This window comes from Onychostoma macrolepis, chromosome 11 (genome assembly GCF_012432095.1).
Source record: "Onychostoma macrolepis isolate SWU-2019 chromosome 11, ASM1243209v1, whole genome shotgun sequence".
Lineage (NCBI taxonomy): Eukaryota > Metazoa > Chordata > Actinopteri > Cypriniformes > Cyprinidae > Onychostoma > Onychostoma macrolepis.
The window spans coordinates 7,008,417-7,036,113 of record NC_081165.1 but is presented as its reverse complement, the minus strand read 5'-3'; the positions used below and the strand labels follow the sequence as shown (position 1 = coordinate 7,036,113).

At 38.8% G+C, this 27,697-nt stretch overlaps 2 protein-coding genes across 5 annotated transcripts in view; both read left to right on the top strand.

Annotated features, from left to right (window-relative positions):
- The first annotated feature begins 3,697 nt into the window (after window positions 1–3,697).
- On the top strand, window positions 3,698–11,979 carry tamm41 (TAM41 mitochondrial translocator assembly and maintenance homolog). Its single transcript, XM_058791260.1, has 8 exons — window positions 3,698–4,034; window positions 4,117–4,299; window positions 4,909–5,001; window positions 5,690–5,840; window positions 5,941–6,086; window positions 9,617–9,782; window positions 11,101–11,163; window positions 11,767–11,979. The coding sequence occupies exons 1-8, from the start codon at window positions 3,900–3,902 to the stop codon at window positions 11,841–11,843; spliced, it is 1,014 nt and encodes a 337-aa protein (XP_058647243.1). The 5' UTR covers window positions 3,698–3,899; the 3' UTR covers window positions 11,844–11,979.
- Window positions 9,737–27,697, top strand: part of vgll4b (vestigial-like family member 4b) — a 37,449-nt gene continuing 19,488 nt past the window's right edge. Inside the window, exons 1-3 of one of the 4 annotated variants that reach the window (XM_058791265.1) lie at window positions 9,737–9,782; window positions 11,101–11,163; window positions 12,849–12,925. In XM_058791265.1, coding sequence (XP_058647248.1) covers window positions 12,862–12,925 — 64 coding nt within the window. In that variant the 5' untranslated portion in view covers window positions 9,737–9,782; window positions 11,101–11,163; window positions 12,849–12,861. Of the gene's footprint in view, window positions 9,783–11,100; window positions 11,164–12,167; window positions 12,301–12,848; window positions 12,926–26,816; window positions 27,178–27,697 lie in introns of those variants that run through there. The other 3 variants (XM_058791264.1, XM_058791266.1, XM_058791263.1) reach the window with 3 other exon arrangements.

Here is a 27,697-nt window from a genome sequence, read left to right as displayed (position 1 = left end):
TCGGAACACCCTAGCGACTGTACATTCCTTTGAATTGTCTCAGGAGTAGAAGATTTCCAGCAACACTGAAAGAATATATCACTGCTGTATAAATGAATTTCCCCTGTTGGTAAAAACTCTTTTTCATACTTTCAAACGTCTGAAAACATTCACTAGTCTTCAGATGATAAAATGCCCCTTCAAGTCTGTGTTTATTGAGAGCATAAATCTACTCTGATATCTTTGTATAAATATTATTATGGGATGCTCATGTGCTATAACTCTTATTTTGTGGACAGGTTTTTCTAGTGGTGACTATTCATACTTAGCATGAGTTTTAAACTTCAGACATCAATGCTTTTGTGACGACCAGATACCACTATACAAAACACTCAGAGCCAACTGCATATCGACACCATGGCAACAAGCCACAACATCCTGGCACCGCAGCGGCTGATTGTGCGCTGCTGTAAACACAGAAGCGTGTTGAAGGATGAGCTCTGATGGCGAGAAAGGGTTAAATCGATGTTGACTCATCAGATGTCACGAGTTTCTCAGGCTAAATTAGATGAGGATTTTCATTTATGTGCGAAGCCCAGCGGGGACAACTACACGCTGATGGCAAACAGGAAAAATGATAAGGAATATGAGCATAATTGCATTGTGTCTTGTGTAATTAGTGAGATGAATGTGAAAGAGCTGTTTGTGTGTTTTGTGCTGCAGTGTTGGAGATCAGCAAGCGCTGGCGTGCTGTGTGTGATGGTGATGCTGTGAGGCTGAAGTCACGACTGTAGTGTTAGTGCTGGAGGTGTGAGTCAGTGCTGACACGCTAAGCTCATTCTGACCTCCATTTTTCATGGCAGGGAGAAAACAGCACAACATCACGTGGAGCTCGAGCATATTAAAACACAAAGATTAGCTTCAACTGTGATGCAGAGAAGATGCTGAACATTCACGCAACATGACTGGACTGTGATCAAAACATGGGAAAGCCACCATGCATCTTTCATATCATATATTTATGAGGCTTTGATATGATCTCTTGCATAAGAACAGGTTTGGAAGCACTTATATTTCTCTAACTGGTTTAGAAACATACGCTCATTAGCAAGATAAACCAGATGAGCTGCTGCTGAAGCTATATTCTGCTCAAATTATGGCTGAGACAATTGCATAAGAGGTCATTTGCAACTTATAGTTTTTCCAGTGTTTTATATTTAAAAATATATTTTTACATTTATTTTGTCTATTAATTTATGCCACAGAGTTAAACTCGTCAACTATTTAATTATGATTATGTGCTGTTTTTTATGTGTGGTATTACAAAAATGGAACGTTGAGTGAAACATCAAAGTAGGCCAGCTAACACATTAAAATGTGTTATTTTTATTTCATATGTCATCTATTAAATTCAAAATGTCAAACTGCATAGTAAATTTGTATATTTTATCTCTTAATAGATCTTATACTATCTTTTATACCTCTGAATTATTTAATGTGAAAAATGTCTTTAGTTACATTACAGCTCTTGTTTACGAACTGAATTTGTGAAAAAAAATAAAAAAATAAAAATAAATATATATATATATATATATATATATATATATATATTACAAATTTTCCAAGCAAGCAAATGCATTTGGTTTGAAAGCTTTAATAAACAAGACAAGAAGAAAGCCGATTTAAAATGCGATAAACCCATCTGCTTTAATAAAATTAGCACTTGGTTGTGATACTAGAATGTGAAGATGCTTTCTATTGCTCGAGCAGATTTCATGTTCTCTGCTAAAGTGTGTATATTCTGCCATGTTTCCCTCTAACGATAAGTGCTGCATCATTTATTAAGCTTAATGTCATGTTTCTGTAGGAGCATTGTGTTGATCCTAAATGACATCAGCGAAGCGATTTGTCGTTTTTGCCGCGGTGCTCCAGCCTCACGGGCTGCTCTACACACAGCAGTGAACGCATCTCCATGGAAACTGGCAGGACAGTGTGAGATTGTGTGTGTCGTGGTGCTTGAGAAGAGCTCTCTGAGCAGCACACCGAGTCTTCCTCCTCAGCTCTCAGACAGATGACTCTCACTGAATGTGTTTCCAGCCACAGTGAGGTAATGACACTGACAGTTCTGAGGACAGTTTGATGAAGATGAGCTGACCTCACGACCCAAGACGCTCATGCTGTCAATAATGGAAACATGATACTAGACGACAGTTCTCTTCGAGCTCAAGAGGAACTTCTTTTCAACCTTATTCACTGCATTCAGATGATTTACTCCTCACGGAGGAATCACTGTTTATATAGACTAGCCTCAAATTCAGGGTCACTCCATTTGAATGTGTGTTAACATTCTGCATGACTTGTAATGCGTTCTGATAAAGAGGAGTGTTGATCTGGAGTGAGACTGAATTCAGACGAGATGTGAGTGAATGCTGACCGGTCAAACTCTCGCTCCTTTAGTGCTCTCTAGTGCTGATCAGGAAAACACAGCACCACGTCATTCTCTTCACTTTACCTGTAAATATATATATAAGCCTTTTATGGAACTCCAAAGTAACACAAAATTTGATTGCATTTGACTTTAAAATTGTTTGCATATTTATTTATTTTTGATGCCTATAATAATAATAATAATAATAAAATGGCCTAGTATGTCATAATGGAAAATTTGGCCAACAATGGAATTTTCCCATGAGTAATTTTTTGTGTGTAGTAGCAACAAATATATTATTATAGTTTTTTATTTATTTATTTGGAAGTGAAACAATGTGTATTTGTCATATTTGACCCTAAACTTGACAAAATAACATAGAGACAAACAAACAAACAAATAAAGCTGGACAGACACTACCTTTCAAAAGTCTGGGGTCAGTAAGGTTATTTATTTTAAAGACATTAATACTTCTACTAGTGTGTGTGTGTGTGTGCGCATGTGTCTGTCTGTGTGTGTGTGTGTGTGTGTGTGCGCGCATGTGTCTGTCTGTGTGTGTGTGTGTGTGTGTGCGCGCATGTGTCTGTCTGTGTGTGTGTGTGTGTGTGTGTGTGTGTCTGTCTGTGTGTGTGTGTGTGTGTGTGTGTGTGCGCATGTGTCTGTCTGTGTGTGTGTGTGTGTGTGTGTGTGTGCACATGTGTCTGTCTCTGTGTGTGTGTGTGTGTGTGTGTGTGTGCGCGCATGTGTCTGTCTGTGTGTGTGTGTGTGTGTGTGTGTGTGTGTGTGCACATGTGTCTGTCTCTGTGTGTGTGTGTGTGTGTGTGTGTGTGTGTGTGCGCATGTGTCTGTGTGTGTGTGTGTGTGTGTGTGTACTGGTTTTTGTGGTTTATGGGGACAAAATGTGTATAATAACACGGGTATGACAGAGGTATTACAATTTGAAGGTGGTTTATGAGGACACTGTCTATGTCCCCGTAATTCAAAGGCTTAAAAAACATACTAAATGGTGTTTTTTTGAAAATCTAAAAATGCCTGTAGTCTCCTGTAAGGGGTAGGTTTAGGTGTAGGGTTGGTGTAGGACAATAGCACATACAGTAAGTACAGTATAAAAACCATTACGCCTATGGAGAGTCCCCGTAAACCACTAAAACAAACACGAGTGTGTGTGTGTGTGTGTGTGTGTGTGTGAGAGAGTGAGTGTGTGTGTGTGTGTGTGTGTGTGTGTGTGTGTGTGTGTGTGTCTGTGTTCCTCCAGACCGCACGGTGGCGTCCGCGGACTGTTAACTGAATAACGGCGCTCTGTTGATCCTGACGATGAAAATGTCATTCAAAAGTAGCAGCTTCTAACCTCATTACATTATACTGCAGACGAAAACAACTCGTTATCGATTCTGGCAGTTATGATAATGTTGCTCTCATGATGGCTGTGAGCTGGAGACGCGTCGCTGCAGGTGTACTCGTGTTAATGAGCGGCTGTTATTGAGCTGTGTGTATGATGAGTGTGCCAGCTCTACACAGCAGCAGCAGCGTGTTCTTCAGGAGGATCCTCAGCCGCTTTCCTCAGGACCTCAGCCTGGCCTTCGCCTACGGGTCCGCGGTGTTCCGGCAGACGGGCGGCTCTCCGGGGGTAAGACGCCGCTAACACGAGCTTCTGCCTGATGCACAGCAGGTCTTCACTCAGGAGTCTGTGTCGGTGTCGTGTGTTTCAGAAGAACATGCTGGACTTCGTGTTTGCTGTGGATGACCCGGTCACGTGGCACACCATGAACCTCATCGAGAACAGAAAGCATTACTCCTTCCTCAGATACCTGGGGCCCAAACACATCAGCAGCATTCAGAGCGAGTATGGAGCCGGGGTCTACTTCAACACCCTCGTCCCTGCTGAAGATAGGGTACCAAATTAACATGCAGATATGCTTTTTGGATTGTTCAATATTTTATATATATATATATATAATGTTGAAAAGTTTGGGGTCAGTCTTTTTAAAAAAAAAAAAGTTTAAGGAATTTCATCACTGATGCATTGCATTGGTCAAAAGTGACATTAAAGACATTTATAATGTTACAAAAGATTTCTATTTCAAACAAATGCTGTTCTTTTGAACTTTCTGTTCATCTGTGAATTCTGACAATTAAAATGTATGACAGTTTCCACAAAAATATCAGGCAGCACAACTGTTTTCAACATTGATAATAATAATAAATGTTTCTTATTAGAATGATTTCTGAAGATCATGTGACGCTGAAGACTGCAGTAATGATGCTGAAAATACAGCTGCGCATCACAGAAATAAACTACAGTTTAACACAGATTCACCTAATTCACAATATTACGGTTTACTGTATTTTTGATCAAGTACAGTAAACGCAGCCTTGGTGAGCAGAAGAGACTTCTTTCAGAAATCTCACAAACCCCAAACTTTTGTACAGTACAGTAGTCTAAAAAACTCAGATGCGTGTATGATGTATGATGTGCTAAAGTCGTAAGCGCATGTTTGCAGGTGATCAAGTACGGCGTGATCAGCACAGATGCTCTGATCGATGACTTACTCCACTGGAAAACCCTGTATATAGCGGGCCGTCTACACAAGCCTGTGAGTATCTGCGCACAGAGAGAATAATCCTGCAGTTACTCACAGAAACCAGCGGACGGCAGCAGCTGAGCACCAGTTATTGCTGATTGAAGGCCCATGACTTTACACTTATGGATATGTTTTAAAAAATTATTTTTACTCACAATTTCTACCCAATAAAATATTTTACAACTTTGCATAGCTAGAAAAATAGCATTCATAATAAAAATGACACCAGTTTATACAACTTTTTTTTATTTTTTAAAGTTTACTTGACTCTTCCAGGTGTAGAAATTACACTTTTCTAATGAGGCTTCCTTATTTATCCAGGCTTTCCAAGAAACAAACAAACAAACCATTAAAACTTGTTTTACTTTAAATAATTCTGAGTCATCTTGAGGCCCCTTGCCTGAGGACCACTAACACTCCTGCGTGCTCATCTTCATCCTAATTGCTCTCCATATATTTTTTAAAATAGAAAATCCCCATTTATTAAGTGAAGGTATAATGTGAAATGCATTCGCTCATCAGTAGTTGATGTGTTCTGGATGAGTTCTTCAAAATCTTTCAGAAGTTTCACTGGATATTTGTTGAGCAAATGCTGTCAGAAAGTATTAATATTGGACACTTATGCGTGATTTGTTTCAGTGTCAGATGCATGTAGAGATCAATGCCGAGCGTAAGTCAGAACATGTTTTTGTCTCTCTAGGTCCAAATTCTGCTCCAGAATGAGAACGGCAAACTGCGGGCCGCTCTCGTAGGGAACTTGAAAAGTGCCGTGACCGCTTCGTTTCTCATGCTGCCAGAAAGTTTCTCAGAAGAAGACCTCTTCCTCCAGATAGCAGGCTTGTCCTACTCTGGTGAACGTCTCTTGCTTTCATGCTATGTTTTTACCCGAATCTGTTTTGAGTGTTTGAAACCTGCGACAGGCAACTGCGTGTGTTCTCTCTCGTTGTGTAGGGGACTTCAGGATGCTGTTTGGTGAGGATAAGTCCAAGGTTTCCAACATCGTTAAAGACAACATGCCTCATTTCCGCAAGTTATATAACAGTATTCTCCAGGAGTGTCCTCAGGTGGTGTACAAGCCTCAGCAGGGCCGGCTGGAGGTGAGACTCTGATTTCTTTCTCTAATAATGTGGCCAATCCCACTAAAACAGGGTCTTTTGCGTGAAGCATATATGAAAGCATTATTAGCAAAGCTGCATGTGTGACCAAAATAAAAAATGCGCTGTGTAATTGAGTTCAGAGCGCTCGTTTGTGTACTGGCATGGTTGACCGCTGTTGCACAATTACCGCTTTAGATCGACAGACTATACTGTATAAGATTTCTATATATGTGACCCTGGAGCACAAAACCAGTCATAAGGGTCCATTTTTTAAAATTGAGATTTATACATCATCTAAATAAATAATCTCTCCATTGATGTATGGTTTGTTAGGATCGGACAATATTTGTCTGAGATACAACTATTTGAAAATCTGGAATCTGAGGGTGCAAAAAAATCTAAATATTGAGAAAATCGCCTTTAAAGTTGTTCAAATGAAGTTCTTAGCAATGCATATTACTAATCAAAAATAAAGTTTTGATATATTTACGGTAGGGGTGTGCGATTGTTCCTGAATGATTCAACCGTTTACATGATTCGGTTCAATCGCAAAGACTCACTTATTAACAGTGATTTGCTGCCACCTGCTGGCGGTTTTAGTTTCACATTTCTACTTTTTTTTTTTTTTTTCATGTTTTAAATCATTTCAAATATCAGTATTCAATGTTTTATGTTTAATATATCAAAACATTATTTATGCATTTGTAATTGCAGGTTAAATGCGTTCCTGTCCTGCATTAAACAGTGTGTAAATACATCTAAACACCTCTTCAGATGCAGCTTCTGTGTTGATTTCATTTGCTTGCTAACAGCCCAAATGTCTTATTATTCTAATTCACTGATTAAATTTAAGAATGTGACTCAAAAGATAATGGACACTTTTAGAAAAAATGGCTTTATAAAGGTAAAAATGTTCTATCAGTGTGAACTGATCACTACACAGAATATGAATATCATCAAACTCTTTAGGAGTCAGCTGTCCACGACAGTCCTTAAGATACCAGCACAATAACACACTCAAAATATCGTCTGATTATTGTTACCGATAAAATATCTAGATATTATTTTTTGTCAATATTGCAATATTGCACGCCCCTAATTTACGGTAGGAAACTTACAAAACATCTTCATGGAACATGATCTTTACTTAATATCCTAAAGATTTTTGGCATAAAAGAGAAATGTATAATTTTGACCCATACAATGTATTGTTGGCTATTGCTACTAATATAGCTGTGCTGCTTATGACTGCTTTTGTGCTGCAGGGACACATATTTCCACCGTTTTCAAAGCACAATGCAAAACTGACCTTTCTTTTACTGACACGCTTCACTCGGCAGCGCGGCAACCCGCCAAAATAAAAGCCTGCCGATTTTAAGTTTGTAAATAATGAAAATTCATAAAGTAAATACCGGCATCTCTTTTTTTTTTATTTTATTTTTTTAAGTTTACTATAAAATAATTTTATTATTTTATTTAAAAAAACTTTTTTGTTTAATGGGTCACACTCTGCAGTGAGGACCAAACCAAATCTCCAGGTGCTCTTTGAGAACCAGACTGAAAGACTCGTGTGCACCCCTGATTATTAGGATGCTTTACATTTATTTTCATTTGCATATTTTCTCCCCAATTCACATTATTAATGCAGTAAGCTGCTGGCGTGTTTAAGACAAAAGATGTGAATGAATCTGTTTGTCACAGTACTGAATTGAGAAAGTAGTCTCATCCAGTGGTTTACATGGCTAATATTTTCCTCAAGTTTGACAGCACATATTTCAGTCCGACTGAGCCATCCATCAGACTATCATTAATGTGAAATACTCTATAAACACACACTTCTGATCTCTATGAGGGGTTTCAGCTCATCTACATCGTTCCTTAGCTGTTGTAAAATCACTGTAAACCACGGCGTCACAGGCTCATTGCTGTATTTTATCTTTGAAGATCCTAGTATCGCATCTGTTTTGCGTTTGAATGGATTTAGTGTATTTTTCTTCTTCTCTCAAATCTGCTAAACCTTCAGTCTTTATTGCAGCGGTTCTGTCACGACTAGCTCAATGGCACGGAGTCAAAAACCTTTTGATTTACAAAGAACACTTTTTTTTCATGTGCACATGTAGCAACAATGATGCAATAACTAAGCACACTGTAATAACATGTTGTATGGAGGTCAGTCAAGTCAAAAAAAAAAAAAAAGAATAAATAAATAATGTACCAAAACCACAGGCCTGTCAAACTCCACTAAAACATGTCCCAACTAAGAGCAAACCGAGAGCTGCTGAGATCAAACCCACTCCTGCAGGTGTGACTATAATGACAGTCCAGCCGGAAACTCCAGGATTATTGCTTTAATAACTAATAATTATTACTGTTTGATATCTATCATACGCTGCTATATGTCTGTAACCCCACATCTCTACATGTTTCATCTCACGCTGGTGAGGAAAGACGCTTAGATTCACTCTGCACCTTAAGAAATTAAAAGTCTGAAATAAGACGAAAAAAAGATGAGATTTGAGACCTGATTTATTTTAGTTTATATCTTAGAAAGCTCTGTTAAGGCCAAAGTATACTTCAGTTTTTAGGCAAATGCTTAGCATATGAGTAATTCTTGTAGTAGTAGTAAAAATAATAATAATGTCTTTTATAAGGCTTTCTGAACACTTGGTCACTTTACAATGCAAAACAATATGACAGTAAGCATTGCGGTCACCCGAGCACTAAACAGCGCTGTGAGGTCCAGTGTGAAGCGAAGAACACGCATGACTCGCTGATTTAAACCAGTTCAAAGCGCTCGGAAGACTTTAATCTACAAATCACCATCATTTACCAGGGATTTACACTGACTGCACCATGCTATTGTGGCAGAAATGTGGAATATTTACATTGAATGATGTTAAATTTTGAATGTAGACACATTAAATATATTAAAGGGGTAATGGAATGTAATTATAGCTTATAGGATTTGTGTGGTTTACTGTTTTTCATACAAATACCTAGAAACAATATAGCATGGTATTGAGGTGCTATAAGTGTGGTTTTAACTGTGGTTATAATGATCTAAATGTATGCTACAATGGAAAACCAATAGTTCATTTGAATAAAACTCAAACAGTCAGAATAATTAAATTTCACCATATAAAAATGAGTTTGTTACCATTTTTTTATTTTTTTTGCCGATGTTACTGTTTTTGATAATGAACATAAATTTACATCTGCATCCCAACTCGAGCTACTATCAGATACACATTTCTAAAAGACAAAAAAGTAATATAAACATTGCAGTATGCACTGCAAACTGTGCCGAGGATCTGCTGAACTGAGCTGATCTTGCTTGAATCTGGATTTGTCTCATTGATGAAGTTTGCATAATTGTTTTTTTTTCTGCTCGTTACTGTGATAAATCAGTATTGCATGTCTAAGTGCTATAGATGTAAAGGTGACTTGACTTCTTAACAGCCGTGAAACTGAACATATAAAGCACAGCTGCAGCAGCTTGACTCAGGATGCTGGTGTTTTCTGCTCACTAGGTGGACAAAAGCCCAGAGGGTCAGTTCACGCAGCTCATGGCTCTCCCTCGCCGTCTCCAGCAGCAGATCACGCGTCTGGTGGAGCGTCCCGGGAAGAACAGAGACGTGGAGGAGATCCTCCTGCAGGTGGCTCAGGACCCCGACTGCGGCTCCGTCGTGCAGCAAGGTAACGCTCCGGAGCTCGAGCTCGTTTGAGTAGCACAGCATTACATCAGACGGACGGGAGAGCAAAGCAGCAGAGGCGTGCTTCCAGGACTCGCCGAACCGGCCGGCTGGGTTTGGATGGTGTTGAGTTTCTCCGGCGGCCTCACCCACACGTCTCTTTGTCATAATAACCGTCAGTGCATTTCTCACAAACAGCTGCTTATGTGCTGTACTTCACCATTATGGGATGCTGGAAGAGTATTTGCATTGAAAATGAAATTAACCCATGATTTACTCACTCTCAAGCCATCCTAGGTGTATATGTCAGGGGTGTTACAGCACACGTATTCTTGTTCACCGAACATTTTTTTTGGGGGGTTTTTTCCAGGAAATTCGGACAATAAATGGCATTTTGACAGTCTTTGAGGTGCGACAGATCAATGTATAAACGCCCTTAGTTTATGACTTTCTTCTTTCAAACAAAAAAAGTCCTGGCTCTTTCAAACTTTATAATGGCAATGAATGGAAGTCCAAAAAAGTGCATCCATCCGTCATAAAAAGTGCTTATAAAGTGTTAAATATGCATGTTATTCTTACACACATGCATCAGTTCACTTCAGAAGGCCGTTATTAACCCCTCGGAGCCATGTGGAGCAATTTTTGTGATGGATTTACGCACTTTTTTGGACTTGAAGATCTCAACAGCCATTCACTGCCATTATAAAGCTGGGAAGAGCCAGGACATGTGTTAATATAACTCTGATTGGATTCGTCTGAGGGAAGAAAGCCATATACATCTAGGATGCCTTGAGAGTCAGTAAATCATGGGGTCATTTAATTCATTTTTTGGTGAACTATCCCTTTAAGAGCTGTAGATTACAGTAGAGAGTCTGGATTGATTGGGTGTTTGATTGATTTAATGTTTCTGATGTGCATCTCAATCACTGTGAGAAATCTCTCAAGTCTCTTGGTAGATTTTGGAAGTAACCTTAGGAGAAATGACCACTTCTGTGCATAATATCAGTGGATGTTTGATGATATCCAATCAGGATGCATCGCATCATTACCTAATAATCTAATAATCAACACAGAGCAAATATTTAGACTGTATTTTAATTTATCTTCAGTATTATTTACATTGAATTTAACCTAAATATAATTAAATTGTAACTTTTTTTTTATTTAGTTACGTTATACTTGAATTGAATATACTTATTCACTAATGACTTTTCAAAATGATAGCAATTCTGCCTGCTGTTGGCAGATGACTGGTTATAATTGCAAAATTATGATTTGTTGGATGAATTGCTGTATCATACGTAATTATGCTTTCTTCACAGGAATTTCATCAATCGTGAAAGCCTCCAGCATAACACAGAGTGCCAAAGGAATCGCCACCGCTGGTAAGGGACCCTTAGAGTTCATCGTTTTCATTTGTCACTGATTTTTAAGGTATCGTATTAAAAACTACACTAGTTATTAAAAAATCACTACAGTGTTCCAGAACATGCATGTAACATTCCAGCAGATTTTCTCTCTTGATATAATCATTTTCTTAGCTGTCCTCAAAGCATAACTCAATACTCCATAACAGATTGAAAAAATATAAACTTCAGAAATGTTGACATTACTGTATGTCTTGCCAAAACAAAACAACTCTTTTACAAGTCTATAAAATGGGATCAATTTTTATCACAATGCAAAACAAACATTACAGAATCAGGCTGTTAAATATTACTATTTTCCTTTTTGAGGTCCCATTAATAGCAACACCAACAAAATTTTGATTTAATGCATGTGTGATGTGCTGCATATGATTATTTCATCAATGCAGTAAACTTTACTTTGTTAGGGCTGAACTCTAGTACTTTTGCTTTTATCTTGTAGTTTAAAATCCTGTTTCTTCCCAGAATCACTTCTGAATTGTGATTTGCAGAAATGCGTTTCTCTACAGACTGCATGTATACGAGTGAGTGACTCGGCTGCCGTTGAACCTCTTTCCGCAGGTCTTGTCAAAACACTGTCATACAGCGCAAAAAAGCTGCAGAAGATGTGGAGAGGCTGGCGAAGAAAACCAGCATGACTGAGCACAATAACTCATAACTAGGGTGTTTTGTCCCACAGTTAGTATTTATTGACAATCAGTGTATTAAACTAAGGACTGAAGCAGTGCGCTTGATTCATTCTCTAATGTTCCTGAGAAAATGCCAATAAACGTGTCTAAGTACTTCTGTAAAGTGTGTCTGTTTGTTGGCGGACTTCCCCTTCACGCTGTACCTGTTGCAAGGATGTGACGTCACTCCCTCATTAGCATAATGTACGCTGATCTCACTCCGCTGCCCTCGACCAATGAGAGCTCGCGACTCTCATCACCTGCTAGGAAGAGCATTCCATCATTCCAAGCATTCTTCTTCAGCGCTGGATCTCCGCAGCGAGCTCTGGATCTATCTTCCGCGGGATTTCTCGCTCTCTGGGGCGCTCTGCTCGAGCTCTTTCATCGGTCTGTGATTGGGGAGATTTCAAAGTGGCGCTTCAAGGCGGTATGTACTTCACACGACTTTAAACCGCCCGTTTTTAACACATACCACACTACATGAGTGATTATGCGTGTGTTTTATGATCGTTGCTGTTGTAAAAGTCATTATAATCGCGGAAAGAGCTCCAGCGTCTTAAAGCAGCGAGCGAAGACGGCACTTGTTACAATGTAACATTTCCCGCCGTGTTATTTACTGAATATGGAGTTTCGTGGCACTGAGCGACCGCTTTAATAAGTAACGCTAGTAAAACATTGATGAATAATAAACGAGCCGCGTGCGCGAGCGCTTGAACTCACTCCAGCTACTTTGCGAGTTCAGAAACAGCGAGTTACAGTGCTTTGCGCTGCAGTGAAAGCTGTGCTGTGGAATGTGAAGTGTGGGAAGCGCTTCAGGTTTGTTCTGGAAACGCAAGAGAAAACATGACACGAACCCGATTATGGCAAAGGCTTCCCCAGTGCTCACAGATTCCGCATGCTTCTGGGTGGACGGCGTGAATGTGGTGATGATCTGATCCGTGAACCGAGATTAATGATCTGATTTTCCATGCTCAGGGTCTGACCCAGGATGGAAACGCCTTTGGATGTTTTGTCGAGAGCAGCATCTTTAGTGCACCAGGATGATGAGAAACGTGAGTTTACAAAGTCCTGCTTTTCAGACCATATGTGTTTGTGTTGCATTCCTGTAGCTCAGACTGTGAGACGCACCGAGGCCATGGGTTCGAGTCCCAGGGCATGCGCGAGGTGATACAAATGAACTGAAAGCATAATGCAATTCAAGAATTCGCTTTCTACTGGTAAATGTTTAATTGTCAGATAACTGATTAACTAAATGAAATATGTGACCTCTGGAGCACAAAACCAGTCATAATGGTATTTATTTATTTTTTATTGAGATTAATACATCATCTGAATAAATGAGCTTTCCATTGATGTATGGTTTGTTATGATAGGACAATATTTGAGAATAAAAAAAAAAATCTAAATATTGAGAAAATCGCCTTTAAAGATGTCCAAATGAAGTTCTTAGCAATGCATATTACTAATCAAAAATTGAGTTTTGAGAGATTTATGGTAGGAAATTTACAAAATATCTTCATGGAACATGATCTTAATATCTGATGATTTTTGGCATAAAAGAAAAATGTATAATTTTGACCCATACAATGTATTGTTGGCTATTGCTACAAATATACCTGTGCTGCTTATGACTGCTTCTGTGCTGCAGGGACACACATCATCTCTAAGGAGAATCTACATCCCTCTTCCTCGTAGTTTGAGTGTATTCCTCATACAGAGAGTGACCTCTGAAATGCAAGGCAGAGAGTCGCTGTATTTCCATAAGTGAGGCTCATGGCTTTTGTCTGTGTTTGTCCTGCTTGCATTGAGTCTTTGATCATTTACATGAGAAATGCCTTCACATGATGCCCTTCGCTGCAGCTGCTTTCAGCTTAATGCACTGACATATGATATCCGAGCGCAGGAGTGTTATGAAACAATGAAACTTTGAAAAGAGCCGTGCCGTTTGCTGTCACATGTCCTGTTTACTCCGGCCAGGCCACACAGTCCCTCCCTGGGCTGCCGTGTTTTCCGTCAGAAATTCCTTCCTAGATTAAACACCAACAAATCCTACTCAACAGGCATTGAGCGTTACTGGAATTCATTGTGCAACATCTACATGTTACAGCGGCCCGTTCCTTGTGGCTCTGCTGGGCTTGTATTGACAAAGCAGGATTTGGTTACAAGTACAAAATGTGGTTTACAAGCAATGCACTTTTCTCCTAAACATCTTCAAAGCTGCCGTGTGTAACTGGAAACGGCAAACTGAACTACCATTGGTCAAGCGATCAGATGGAGCAGTGCTTCCATAGCTTCACAGGGTTAGAATTTGATCTAAATGTCCTCAAACACTGAATGGCCTGAGGGCGTTTCTTCATCAGGTTTGTAGAAATATGTCTCTGCATCAGTGTCTCAGCAATGGATGCTCTGCAGTGAATGGGTGCCGTCACAATGAGAGTCTGATAAAAACATCACAATAATCCACAAGTAAAATGGATTATGAGCTCATATTTTAGCTGGAAGCGATGGTTTAAAGTTATAAACGTCTTAATGCTGGATTAGTTTCAGCTTTTGTCTTCTCCAGATGTTAACTGATGGACTGGAGTGCTGTGGATTATTGTGATGTTTTTATCAGACTCTCATTCTGACGGCACCCATTCACTGCAGAGCATCCATTGCTGAGACACTGACGAGACACACTTCTACAAACCTGATGAAGAAACACACTCATCCTGATCTCGGATGAACTGAGTAAACGTGTAGAGCTGCGTTAAAACTGCAGTTTTGACCTTGAAATTGTTGGCCACCATCGAAGTCCACTATATGGAGAAAAATGCTGGAATGTTTTTCTCAAAAAACGTAATTTCTTTGCGACTGAAGAAAGAAAGACACGGACATCTTGTATGACATGGAGGTGTATAAATTATCAGGAATTTTTTTTATTCTGGAAGTGGACTTATCCTTTAAGCAATAGCTTACTTCTCAGCTGAAAGTAACATAGAAAAATGATGTTTTGCCTTTAGGTCACTGGAGATGGCTCCTAAAAGCAGAACGTTCCCCTAATGCCTCCTGAGCCGCTTGTGAGTCTGAACTGAACTGAAGCGGAGCGGGAAGGGAATCTGGGTCATGATGTCAGAGCGTGTGTGTTCTTCTCGCATGTGCATCTGGAGGAGCTTGGGGCTGCCGTTGTGTTTCTTCCTCCCCCTGCTGTGTTTTTGTTTTGCGGGGGGCTGACGTCATGTCGTTGTGTGTGTGTGTCTTTGTCCCCTCACAATGAGTCTGACCTGTTTTCACAATAGAGCTGCTCCTGCTCGTTTGCATCTACTGCAGGCCTTTGAATGGTTCTCATTGCTGGAACACTTTAAGAGAGCTTGACTTCAGCCAGACTCATGCGTTTACACGCTACAGCAGCGCACCGACTGATTTCAGTAGATGCGAGAGCACGATTACACGGAAGGTGTGGTTCTCTTTGTCAGTGTGAATCAGGTGACGGCTTGCATTCGGCTGTGTGCTCGAGGCGAAACAGCCCAACACACCGTGTCCTGTAACATCAGCACACAAACAGATCCTTCTCATGCTGTTTTAATCTGTTAAGTAATGCAGTTTCTCAAGGTGAGCAACTCGGCTTCTGGAAAGACTCCATTTGTACATTTTCTTGTTGAGCGCAACAGTCAAGCACCAAAAGTCTGAAAGTTCTCATTCAGAAATGATTTTTAGTAATACAAACCTAACGTGCTGCTTCTGAATCAGTGTGATATTATTATTATTATTATTATTATTATTATTTTTATTTTTATTATTATTTTTATTTTTATTTTTTTTCTCCCCCATGTTAATTAAAAAGTTCAGGAGCCAAATTGCTGGTGAAGAACTACATTACCCATGTTCTTAGAGAGAGATCCACCAATCAGATGCATTGCTTTTATCATGGAAACATAAATCATGAAAAAAGAACTCAATAAAACAAAGGACAATGAGTCAGGCACCTTACCTGCACGCTCTAATTACTCTCAAATGTGCATTAATTTCTGGCGATTATCGCCGATTTGATTGCACAGATACTATTTAAACTAAACTGAGCTAGACAATGACATCTCTGAATTCAATAATGAAATGCCTTTCACTGAAAATTGAGTGTTTAATCTTATTATACATTACTGACACTCTATCCTCCAATTTGATACTGTTAAGTGCTTTGACACAATCTGTATTGTTAAAAGCGCTATATAAATAAAGGTGACTTGACATTACACTAGTGTTCAAGATTGGGGTCAGTAAGATATATTTCTTTTAAATAAACTTTCAACTTTTATTCAAAAGTGACAGAAAAGCCATTTATAATGTTACAAAATGCTGTTCTTTTGAACTTTCTATTCTGCTGTGAATCCTGAAAATTAAAATGTATCACAGTTTCCACAAAAATATTGTGCAGCACGACTGTTTTCAACATTGATAATAATCATAAATCTATCTTGAGCAGTATATTAGAGTGATTTCTGAAGATCATGTGACACTGAAGACTGCAGTAATGATGCTGAAAATACAGCTGCGCATCACAGAAATAAATTACAGTTTAACACATTCACATAGAAAACAGCTGTTTTACATTGCAATAATATTTCTCAATATTACTGTATTGTAGGCATGGGTAATGTATGCAAAAAAAAAAATATTCTTAGTTATGGTTGATAATGATAAAGCACAATATGCACACTTGGAATTATAATAAAAAAAAAAATCTAATAATTCGTTTGAGAGTTTGTGGGTTAATAAGTAATGATATGCCTGGATGTAATTTAACTTTGCAGTGAAACTCTTTCTCTTGTTAGTTTTATTTGCCTGTAGTAGTCTTGGAAACAGGACCTGACAGCTGGTTTCAGACGGCAGACGTCCGAGCCTCTCTCCGTGTTTGTGTTGGCTCTGCCTGCAGTCGTTCTTGCACCTGCAGTCCAAACAGCATCCAAACAGGAAGCCGACCTTTGAGTCCCTGGCCATTTTTATTTCCTTTTCATGGAGGATTGATATCTCTTTGCTATTATTCCGAGGAATGGCCAAACACACGAGCGAGTTAATCATTTCTCTGTGCTCGTGTTGTTGAGGCTGTGAGGATCTGCTGCTGCTTCAGGAGGCGATTATGTCACGAGTAATATCACGCAAATATTTCAAATTCTTTATCGCTTTCTGCTTCTAATTAATGAAAGCATTTTTTAAATAGATTTTGCCCTAGCAACTGCATTAACACCGTGATAACCACGCAGCACTAACATTTCTTCAGCAAATGGTGCAGTCTGTCATTGATCTGTTGTGTGTGTTCATAGAGTGAGCTGTTAGTGTGTTTGGAGCTCAATTAAACACATCTTCCCATTCCTCAAAACATTCATGTTGTCTGATTAGTAATGCCTTCTCACATTTTACAGAGTAACTGATAAGAGCTTTAATAATTCTTATGAAAATGTAAATCGGCACATAAGGTGGAAACATGAGCGTCTAATGATAAAAACAGAGCGTTTTCACTGGTTTTGTGTCAGGAAGCATCTCCTCGAGGGCTCTTAGGGTCGTTTGAGCAGCACACGTGTGTGAACCCGGCCCTCTGACTCAGAGGTCACAGGTCAAAGGTCACTGAAGTCAGGCGCACATCGTTGTTGTGGCACACAAGCTGTTGTCCTGACGCATTCCAGAAAGAAAAGACTAGCAGTGACGTTAAATATATAGACTGCAGGAGTAAAAGTGCAAACTGGGTCTGTGCTTCTCTCGGTGTCAGAGTCTCTCTGATTTCATGATGATAGAAAACATCATGGCAGGACAAAACACCTATTACAGCTGATATATCAATATACATGAAAAACAATAATAAATCCATGATACTGATGGTAAACCTTCTAAATAAGTAGAACATCTAGACGATCTCCACAGCTGCTCTGAGTGTCACTTCACCAGTTATCATTTAGGCCCTATGAAATCAGTTTTATTATGTTTCTGGATGAATTACAAATGTATTACTGGTGATAATCAAATGAGAGCATTAAAAAAATGTAATTGATCTTTTAAAATGTACTCAAATTAGTTTTTAATATATTTCTTGGCAAGCAAAGTCCTGCGTAACAGGATTGCTGAAGTCACAGGGCCCTAATAAATCTGAAAACACAGAATTTGGGAAAGAAACTGCTTTACTGGTTGTATTGCATTGCAAAAAAAATAAAAAATTGGTAACTGTAATACATTGTCAGGTTTCATCTGTGAGGAACATCACACTCGTCCATAGCGGTTAAACAGATCGTAGTTGATTCCTACAGACCAGGCCTCACGGTTCAGCACACATGTGACTAACTGCAAACTTTAACCATCATAAAAGTTTGTCGCTTGTACCAGTTTACACATTCAATTGATTTAAACCATTCCAACATAAGAAGTGGTGAAAGAGAGCTTAATTTGTGCACACAGAGGTGCATTTCAGACACGGGGACACTGAACGAATTCTTCCACATCTCCTTGCGCTTGAACAGGAGCGTACACCAAATCATTCTTGTAAACTCAGTCCGTTATAGTCCCAGCCTCAGAGGAGACGAGAGCAGTGGATTTATCGATTAATTTACTGTGTTTTACCCTTCACACAGATCTATTATAAACATGCGATTTCTTTCCCAGCTGTTTACGTTTACAGACATAACCCACTGTTTTTGTAACTCGTGTGTGTATTTGACAATTTAAGTGCAATAAGGTGTGAAAGAGAACGTAGTTTGTACTCACAGGCCGTGTGACAGCCGCTTTCTGTGTGTGAGCTCAGAAAACCCTATATCAGATCTTTAAAATGATATGGCTTTAAAACACACGATTTCAGTGCCATAGACATGATAATCAATACCAAACAGATGTTTATCATCAGAGTATCTGAGAGATGAGCTGTAAAGGCACAGCCCTATTCTAGAAGAGGGGGCGGGGAACAGCAGCTCATTTGCATTTAAAGAGACATGCACTAAAACCCTGTGTTTCTGCTTCCACTCAAAATAGGCATTTTCAAAATGATAATAAATGATCTGTGGGGCATTTTGAGCTGAAACTTCAGACATATTCTGGGATGCATGAGACTTGCATTACGTCTTGTGAAAAGGGGCATAATAGGTCTCCTTTAAAAAAATAAATGGAAAGCAAAGTTACATTGATATAAAATGTTTTCTTTTTTTGCTGATCCAAAAAGTGATCTGATCAGTGACTCAAAAACCACAATCTGATCCGAACCGTGAGTTTTGTGATCCATTGGACCGCTACTCGTCCAGACTGTTACAGTGAGATGCTGTGGGCTCTTTGATTGGATCACTAATTAACTGGCACTCCTGCAGTTAACCAGCGGCTTCTTGTCTGCTGCTTCACCACATCAGTGCTTCCACCGTGATTATCAAACTCCAAAAAATCAAGTGGAATCCATTCTAAGTGTTGTTTAAAACAGTTACATTGAAATCCTTATGCTGTTTTCCTCATTTTGGATGAATAGCAACGTCATGAAAACTATAAAATAACACAAGTGGGAGTATGAAAAATGACAAACTGAAATTTTGTCCGTTTTATTGATCGCCAAAACTAAGGTCAGTCATTTCAGCACAGGCCTTTAGTTCACAACATCCTGACACGCTTGTATTCAGTCAAGCATGTCTGACTCTGAACTACTCGCAGCGTATAATCTATATTACATATTGGATTTTTAAGTAATACTAGTGAAGTTAACTTGTTAATCGCGGTCCAGACAGGCATGCAGCATAGACACTGACAGTGCGTAGAAACGGATCAAGTTACGTTCTGTCAGATCACATTTGAAAATATGCAAATATACTTGCACTAAAATTAGCACGTGAAAGCGACTGTTGTTTATCTCATCGTGCTTGAAATGATTGCTGTTGAACTATAAGTAAAGCAGAGCTGTGTTTCTCGTGCTGTAATTTATTCAGTAACATTGGAAACAGGATTAATGCTTGGTCTGGTCACACTTTAGTTTGGGGACCAATTTTCACTAATAACTAACTATTAACTATGATTTTTATACTCCTAATTTACTGCTTATTAGTAGTTAAGGTAGTAGTTGAGTTATGTGTGGGGTGGATCTAAAATATGCTCATGCAGAATATGACCTTGATATGTGCTTTATAAATATTAATCAATATGCTAGTAATACGCATGCTAATAAGCTACTAGTTAATAGTCCGAATTGGTCCCTAAACTAAAGTTGTTTCCTCTGGTCTTGATAAATATATTGTCAGCTCAGTAATTTGAGTATGATTTGAGAAAATGGAGTGAGATTATTTGCTTCCCCAAAAAACTTGGGGAGAGCACGAACATATTGTTTTTGTGTAACTTTACATTAGTTAGCAATTAAAATGTACTGTATCATATTTATCTCAAGAAAGAATGTAGTTCTTTACTGCATGATTACACTGAACATCAATGCTGGTTATGACGCTGTATGATTTTAATTGTAAGATATTATTATTGTATTCGATATAGTGTTCCTTACAACTTGGCTAAAATCCAGTGGTCCATGAATATTGATATGCAGCCAGGAATCGTGTTTTCTGATATTTATATGTGCCTGATTTTGACGCTGGGGAAATACATAATGCAAACTTGCCTGTAAACGCATTTTGTAAATACAAAACAGGTTGGTCTAAATCCGGGTGATCACTTATATCACTGTTATATATATATATATTGTCATATCCAGCCCAAAAACATATATAGTTTCGTCAGAGTTTATTTAAAAACATCCATTTGTGCAGAATATAAAGATGGTAAATATTTAATTAATGAGTTGTCAATGTGATATGTAACCATATAATATATAGGGTATGATTTTACCACAAAATTCAACACATTAACATAAAATGGTAACTGCATATCTGTGTTTCGCTGCCTGGAGTCCATTTGCTTCTTTGAATTACAGGGATCCGTTTGCTTCTCTTTTCTGTAGCTTTCGGCAGTCTGTAAAAATATACCTCCGACTTCTTGTCAACTCTCCTTGTACAGTCGATCGCATACACCGTCAGTGTCTCATTTTAGATGTGTTTTGTGTGTTCTGTCGCAGCTTTCACACTGAAAACCGCTCCAGCTGACGGTGACGTCACGTGCAAACCCTCGGTAGTAATTCATCTGACACAGATCCAGTAGTTCTCACAGAACAGTACAGCATAAAGTGCCCAAACTGAGTCTGAATGGCCCCTAATTCACTGAATCCCAGTAAAAGCAGTGACCGCGGCGCAGCTGTCACACCGTATCACGAGAGTGTGTGTGTGTGTGTGTGTCTGAGGCTGTTCACGTGTTAGAGAACAGCAGGATCTCAGATTAAACAGGACCTCTGGAATATTTGGTCAGACACTGAACTAGATCAGCAGGTCCTCGTGATAGACGTGTGATCTAGACGCTCGTTTCATATTGTGAATGTTTGAAAGCCTTGAGTCTTTACGTACTTCACCTGTCAGTTTCTTCAGATTCATTTTTATATTTAATAGTGATCTGATTTGGCTGTAGGTCAAGGAAGTATCTGCTAACTTGAGTATTAAACTATCATACTCCTTTTTACTCAGCTGTTAGCTCTTTTGCAACTTAACTTCTTGTCTGTACAATCCAGTGCTTAAAGTAGGTCTATTATCTGAATAAGTGCAGGTGGCATTACATTGGTATCCTATACAGCTGGCATCGATGACGATGGTGTCTAGTGGGAAATGACACTTCAGAGCATGGGTTGATAGAGAATTGACTACATTTGATGAGTAATTCTTTCTACAATTTGCACCGATATGGCGTGTGGTTGGTTTAATTCAGAAAGCTTTCTGGATGCCAGCGGGGATTAGAAGTGAAGAAAAAGGGAGAAAATGTTTTAAAAGCACTTTCTTGAAAATAGACCAGGATGTCAGCAGGAATTTGCAGAGAGATAAAAGAGATTCATAATGCACAGGTATTCCAGTGGAATATTTTACGGAAAAAAGAAAATGCGGCGATTGCATAAGCTTGTGACCTCAAACATTGTAATTGGTATTTGTGATGATTTAATGAGGGTTAAATGAAGGAAATCCGTGTTACATAATACATGTGTAGTTAGTTCACTGATCTACGCATCTTCACTGAATCTGTTCCTAATGTGATGAAGTGAATTAGTCTGTTAATAAGTGTTCATCGCTTCACTGCAGCTCCACACAGTCTGATTTTCAGTGCGCTTCTGGTCTGGGACGTTCCTGCTGACATTGCTTCATAGTTCAAAATAAAATAATTCCATAGGACAGATGCACATTTCAGACACGTTGGCTCTTCAATACGCTAATTTTGTGAAATCATTCAGTGTGCATTGTTGAAATTAAAAAGACGATTTGAATATGGGAATATGCCTGACAAGATTGTTACACTGAATGACATTTCTGTAAATCATGGTAAAAATATATTTGTTTTTACCCATATCTCAAAGTGTGTAAATGTTTATCCAGCAGGGGGCTTTCTGCCCCAGAAGTGGCTTCTATAGCAAATGCTAATTATTTCCTTTAACACAATGGCTGATCCATCGTCATCTCGCACATGCTAAACTTGTACCTAAATATGTTACAGTTTAACTTGCACATGGGTATCTTACCCTAATAAAATGAGTCCATGCATATAATGTCAAAAATGTCCTTGGATTAACTGGAAACATCCGTCATCGCTCACCTAATGTACCCTGAACATAAGGCATCATGCAGCCTTTTTTCCCTTAAAAATGTTTGCCGAAAGACGAGTCAACTAATTTCCACGTGTACAGTATATACATGCTGTTACAGTCCCTGTATGTAATTACATATACACTTATGGTACACAATACCCTAAACCAACCTCAATAACAGCATCTGTTCAATCTGCACGGTTTGCAAAGTGACATGTAGATAATAAGTGCATGTTGTCGGCTGCTTAATGTAAATGCATACTAGTTAAAAACTGCTGAAGTATTGTTCCTTGAGCCTGTTCCTGGCTGCTGTGTGAATCGCAGCTGTGACGCGTGGTGTGGCGTTCATACTGTAAGTGCTGTATTGTCCTCGTGCGGATCGACTGTACAGCTGATCGTGTCCCTCACCAGCAGCAGCACGGATCTGGTTTCTTTTCCAAAACAACTAGAACAATACAGCATCCCCTAGCAGCAGGAATGTCTGATGTGTTCCTCGCACCTACGTAAGCTAATATCTGTCAGGCCCGGCGCTCATCCACGGCACTTAAAGACAAATATAAATAAATGCACTCTTTTACGTGCATGTTGACCGAGGCTTTCAAACTTCAAAAACCCACCAAAAGCATGACAGACGTATCATAACGGTGTAGTCCGGTCATGTGATGCCTCGTGTTTTTGATTCTCTGAAATCTTCCCATCGTTTGGGTTTAACTGCTGAGACCGGATCACTGAGTCAGTCTTGATTGAAAGAACACATCGTTTAGTTTTGTGAAATGAATCAGCCGAACTTTATGTAATGGACTTCGCTGTTTGGCTTACGAATGTGTCTGTTTGAGCTGATGCAAAGCTTTTAGTGAATAATGGTTTCAGTTTCTTTCTCACACAGATCTCTTGTGATGACAGAATTGTAATTCTGAGTGAACTCTAATGCCACTGCTTGCATAAAGTTAATCTCAAATCAAACGGCCGAATGTTTTTAATGGATCTGTGGCTTGAAAACTAGTCAAACGTGACATAATCTTGAGGCTGATAATGCGTTTAAACATGGACTCGACTTGTTTGATCCGATCCTGGAGACAGGCAGGCTGTGAAATGCCCTAATTACGCCCGTGTGTTTCAGCGGATGATGATAGACTTCATGGACTTCAAAGAGGCAGATTTTGGGGAGCGGTGCGATCACTTCAGCTCTCGTCTCATCTGACGCTCACAGTAGCCAAACACTCGCACATCAGGCTTGTGTAAGAATTAATCATCTTAGCTCGATGGTTTCAACAAGCTGGCCATTCGAACAGCATTACCGCCTGCCTCAGATTTGAACAAATGTTTAATACAAAGCCTGTTTAATTAGTGGTGTTCACTAAATCAGGCATAACTCTTCCTATCGAGCACACTTCTGTCCACACGGGATGCGACACGACGGTAAACCGATGCCTCCTTCTATTAATGACGTACTGACACAAAGTACAAAGTGTTTCAAATTTGAAGTTGCTGTCGCAAATATATTCTTCAGACGCTATACCAAAAATAGCCACTGGGTGACGCCCTAATTTTTGGATGCATTTTCCTGTCACAATATTACTTCTATTGCAAAATAGTCACCAAATCTGGAAGTAAATGAAGAGTTTATTTGTGATTAACGGATATGTTATCATGTTTTTATTGTGTGTGTGTGTGTGTGTGTGTTTAGCTGTATTTTTAGTTTTTTTTTTTTTTTTAACCTAATCAAAATAACCCAAATACAGTTTGATTGAGAAAAAACATGATTTTTGAAAATGGTTAAAACCGGAGTTATGTGTTTTTGCAAATAAACTCTTCAAATATTTGTAGTGAGCTTTGCAATATGACACTGCCTCTAGATGAAGGCGCAAACTAAAAGGATTTAAAGTACCACTTCTACGGTAAGACAATTGTTTTCACAGGATTAATTTTGAGTGTTCATATGCTTTCAAATGATATCTAATTTAGGCTGATTATTAAAATATGAAACGTGCGAGAGAGTTCCAAGCGTTCCACTTGCAAGACGCTGGCAGTTCACAGGTTAAATTTATTATTCACACTTTTCCAGAAGTCGCACACACTTAAACCTGATTTCTTCTTCACTGCTGACTGATCTGAACACGTCTGATGGACCATTCAAACATAAGGTGGGAAAAAAATAAAACATTTCATAGGACGTAATTTTTGTTGAACTTTTTATAAATTGATGTTAAATTGTTTAGGTTTAATGATTTGAATTTAGACATGCTTTTTGATTAATTAATAAAATTTAATTTAACCATTAAAAAGGAGTCCAGAAAAATTAAATGGAAAAACGAATCTGGAAAACAATTAAACTGATTTCTTAGGGCCCTGTAAATGAATGAGCAAGAGGGAAAAGTGATGATCTTAATTACGTTTAAATAACGTACAGACATCGCTCCTTGTGTTATGCTGTCGTATCAAGAAGGACCTAAACAATTTACACTTCAGATAACACTGAGAGAGAAAAGCTCTTTGTGCTGCACATCATTCACATTTTAAGAAGGCAAAAGGTTTATATCAAAATATGTAGTGAAGCAATTTAAAATAATGTAAGAGCTGGATAAATTTTATTTAACGTCTCTGGTATCTTGACCACCTGATTTCGGGATATAACTGACTATTTATTAAGTAAAAGTTGTAGAAACGGCTGCCTGTCCTGACATTACTGACTGGCCGGCAGTGAGGTAATAAGCAGGCAGGTTTATATTGAAGGCTGTGCATGTGATGGCTGAGAGATCGATGATAATCCTCTTCGAGCCGCTACCTAAAAGTCTTCTCAGAGATACAGACAACACTTGCACAGTTTTAATTAAAATAAAAGTAAAGCTAAATACAATTTAGCTTTTAGCTTAAAAAAAACTAAATTAATACTTAAACTGAAGTTAAATCAAAGGCTGAAAATATAAGAATGAAAGCTAATACAAAATATTAATGAATACTATAACTGTGTATATAATGCGCACAAAAAGATCTTTGTGTGATTGGGTTTGCTGTTTGAAGACTAGTTTAAGAACAGAAACAGGAGCCCTATTTCCCCTTTTGAGCCATATCATGATATGGTTATTATTCTGATAACGAATAGCACTGTCTACTCTAGGATTTACTCGTTTAGCATTTAACCGTGAGATTAGCTGCTTAGCTTGTTTTCAGATCAGTTTAAGTAATCTGCCTTTATAAAAGCCAGTTCCTCTTCATGCGCGCACACACACACACACACACACGTTCATTTTTGTGAAAAGTGGGGACTCTCCATAGGCGTAATGGTTTTTCTACTGAACAGACCGTATATTCTATTGTCTACACCAACCCTACACCTAAACCTACCCCTTACAGGAGACTACAGGCATTTTTAGATTTCCAAAAAACTTCATTCTGTGTGATTTATTAGCTTGTTTACCCGTGAGGACCTCAATTTATGTCCCCACCGTGACACGAGTCCCCATGAGTCTGTGTGTATTCAGGTTTAAGTCCCCACCTGAATAGAAAAACAGGTACACACACACAGGCCTTGTGTTTGAGCCAGGTGTGTGAGGGCAGAGGGCACCAGCAGAGGGCAGCAGAGGCACATTACCAATCACAGTAGTTAGCATCAGATCTTCAGATTCATATATATATATAATATTTGTAGAAAGTTTTGTTTTGTTGTGGATTTTCTGTTAATGATTAATTCATTTTAACTGTATTTGTTCTGTATTTAGACGATTGTTGTATATTATAATAATAATAACAACAACAAAAAATAATAGTAGTAATAATAATAAAAATGCGTTACTTTTATTGTTGTGTCAGTAGCATATTTATCACTGTATAGTACCAGAAATGTGCCTTAAAATGACAGTATTGTTCATTTAAAATGTAATAATCCCTAAAGTCACTTTTATGAAAGTTAGAATAAATCTAACCAGAATACATTGTCTCTCGCAGATCTGGGACACGTTTACTAGTTTACGTGAGATAATAGTAATGATTACAACAATAACATCTTCGTCTTGTTGTCATTTGACTAACGTTAGTAAATATGGCTTCTCGTATTCAACATTAGGAACTCGTGTGGAATGCAGTATAATTAGTGGTCACTACTGAAGTAGTTGCTTCCAAAAAGTTGAAACGCCTCTCCATATTTACTATTAGTTAACTTTTCGTTGCTTTGGACATTTTCTTCTCATGCAGCGATTTCCAGCGTTTGGGAGGGGGAACTCTCGCGGTATTTCGCGTGCGTTTGGGAGGGGAAGTCTCGCGGGATTTGGTGTGAGGCGGCGCGCGCTGGACTCGGAGCGATCATAGGCTGCGTGTCAGTGCAGTCGACTTACAGCGGGCTGTGAGGAGAACTGGCGCCACCCTTTTGTCCCTAAATACAACTCTTTTCATACGCTAAAACTTCTTAAAGTTTCTTTAAACTCGCGCTAGAGTACTTCTACTTGCTAAGTACTCGAGGAGGTCGGGTTAAACTAGTTATTTTCGCTCTGTTTGAAGTTAAAGGCTGGGCCTTTACTCGCGCTCCTGACGAGAGAAAAAGAGAAGCTGCTCTTTCTGCGATTAAAAGTCCATAAATGCTTTTTACCAAAATGGACCTGTTGAACTACCAGTACTTGGACAAGATGAACAACAACATTGGCATCCTGTGCTACGAAGGTAAAAACCGAACACTTACATTCTGGCTCCAGGTTAATAATGAAACGAAGTATTTGTCGGCGAAAATAACGGACGCCGGTGACGTCATCGCGCCTTGCTGCGCTTTTCACTTTTTCGGCGTTTCTCGCGATTTGTTTACTTCCAGAAAATGACAAGTTTCAGAAGAATGACTGAAGAAGTTCTGAGTTCGTGTGTTCAATCGTGTTACAGCTCGAGAGAGAGAGAAAAGTGTTGTTGCTAACTTCTAGAAAGTTTTTGTGTATGACGTGCTAAACACCGCGTTTAGCTATAATTATGCATTGTTTCTAAGAGCTCGTTTAATGAGTGAATACACGGGATTTTCGTAATGTTTAAATAGACTAGTGAAGGCAGAAAGTGTTAAAAATGTTTAAACCCTTAAAAGAAATGGTAAACAATTGAAGAGTTCAGATGAAAAAGCCTCCGAGTGCCAGATGAGTGTTTTTCTCAGGCTCCTGTGTGTAACGTTAGGTCTGAATAGGTTCTTTTCATTGCCATTAAA

Excerpts from the sequence above, each read along its gene's own strand:
- tamm41 (XM_058791260.1), top strand. The coding sequence starts at position 3,900 with ATGATGAGTGTGCCAGCTCTACACAGCAGCAGCAGCGTGTTCTTCAGG. Across the intron at positions 4,035-4,116 it reads AGACGGGCGGCTCTCCGGGG|AAGAACATGCTGGACTTCGT; the intron begins GTAAGACGCCGC and ends CGTGTGTTTCAG. Across the intron at positions 4,300-4,908 it reads TCGTCCCTGCTGAAGATAGG|GTGATCAAGTACGGCGTGAT; the intron begins GTACCAAATTAA and ends GCATGTTTGCAG.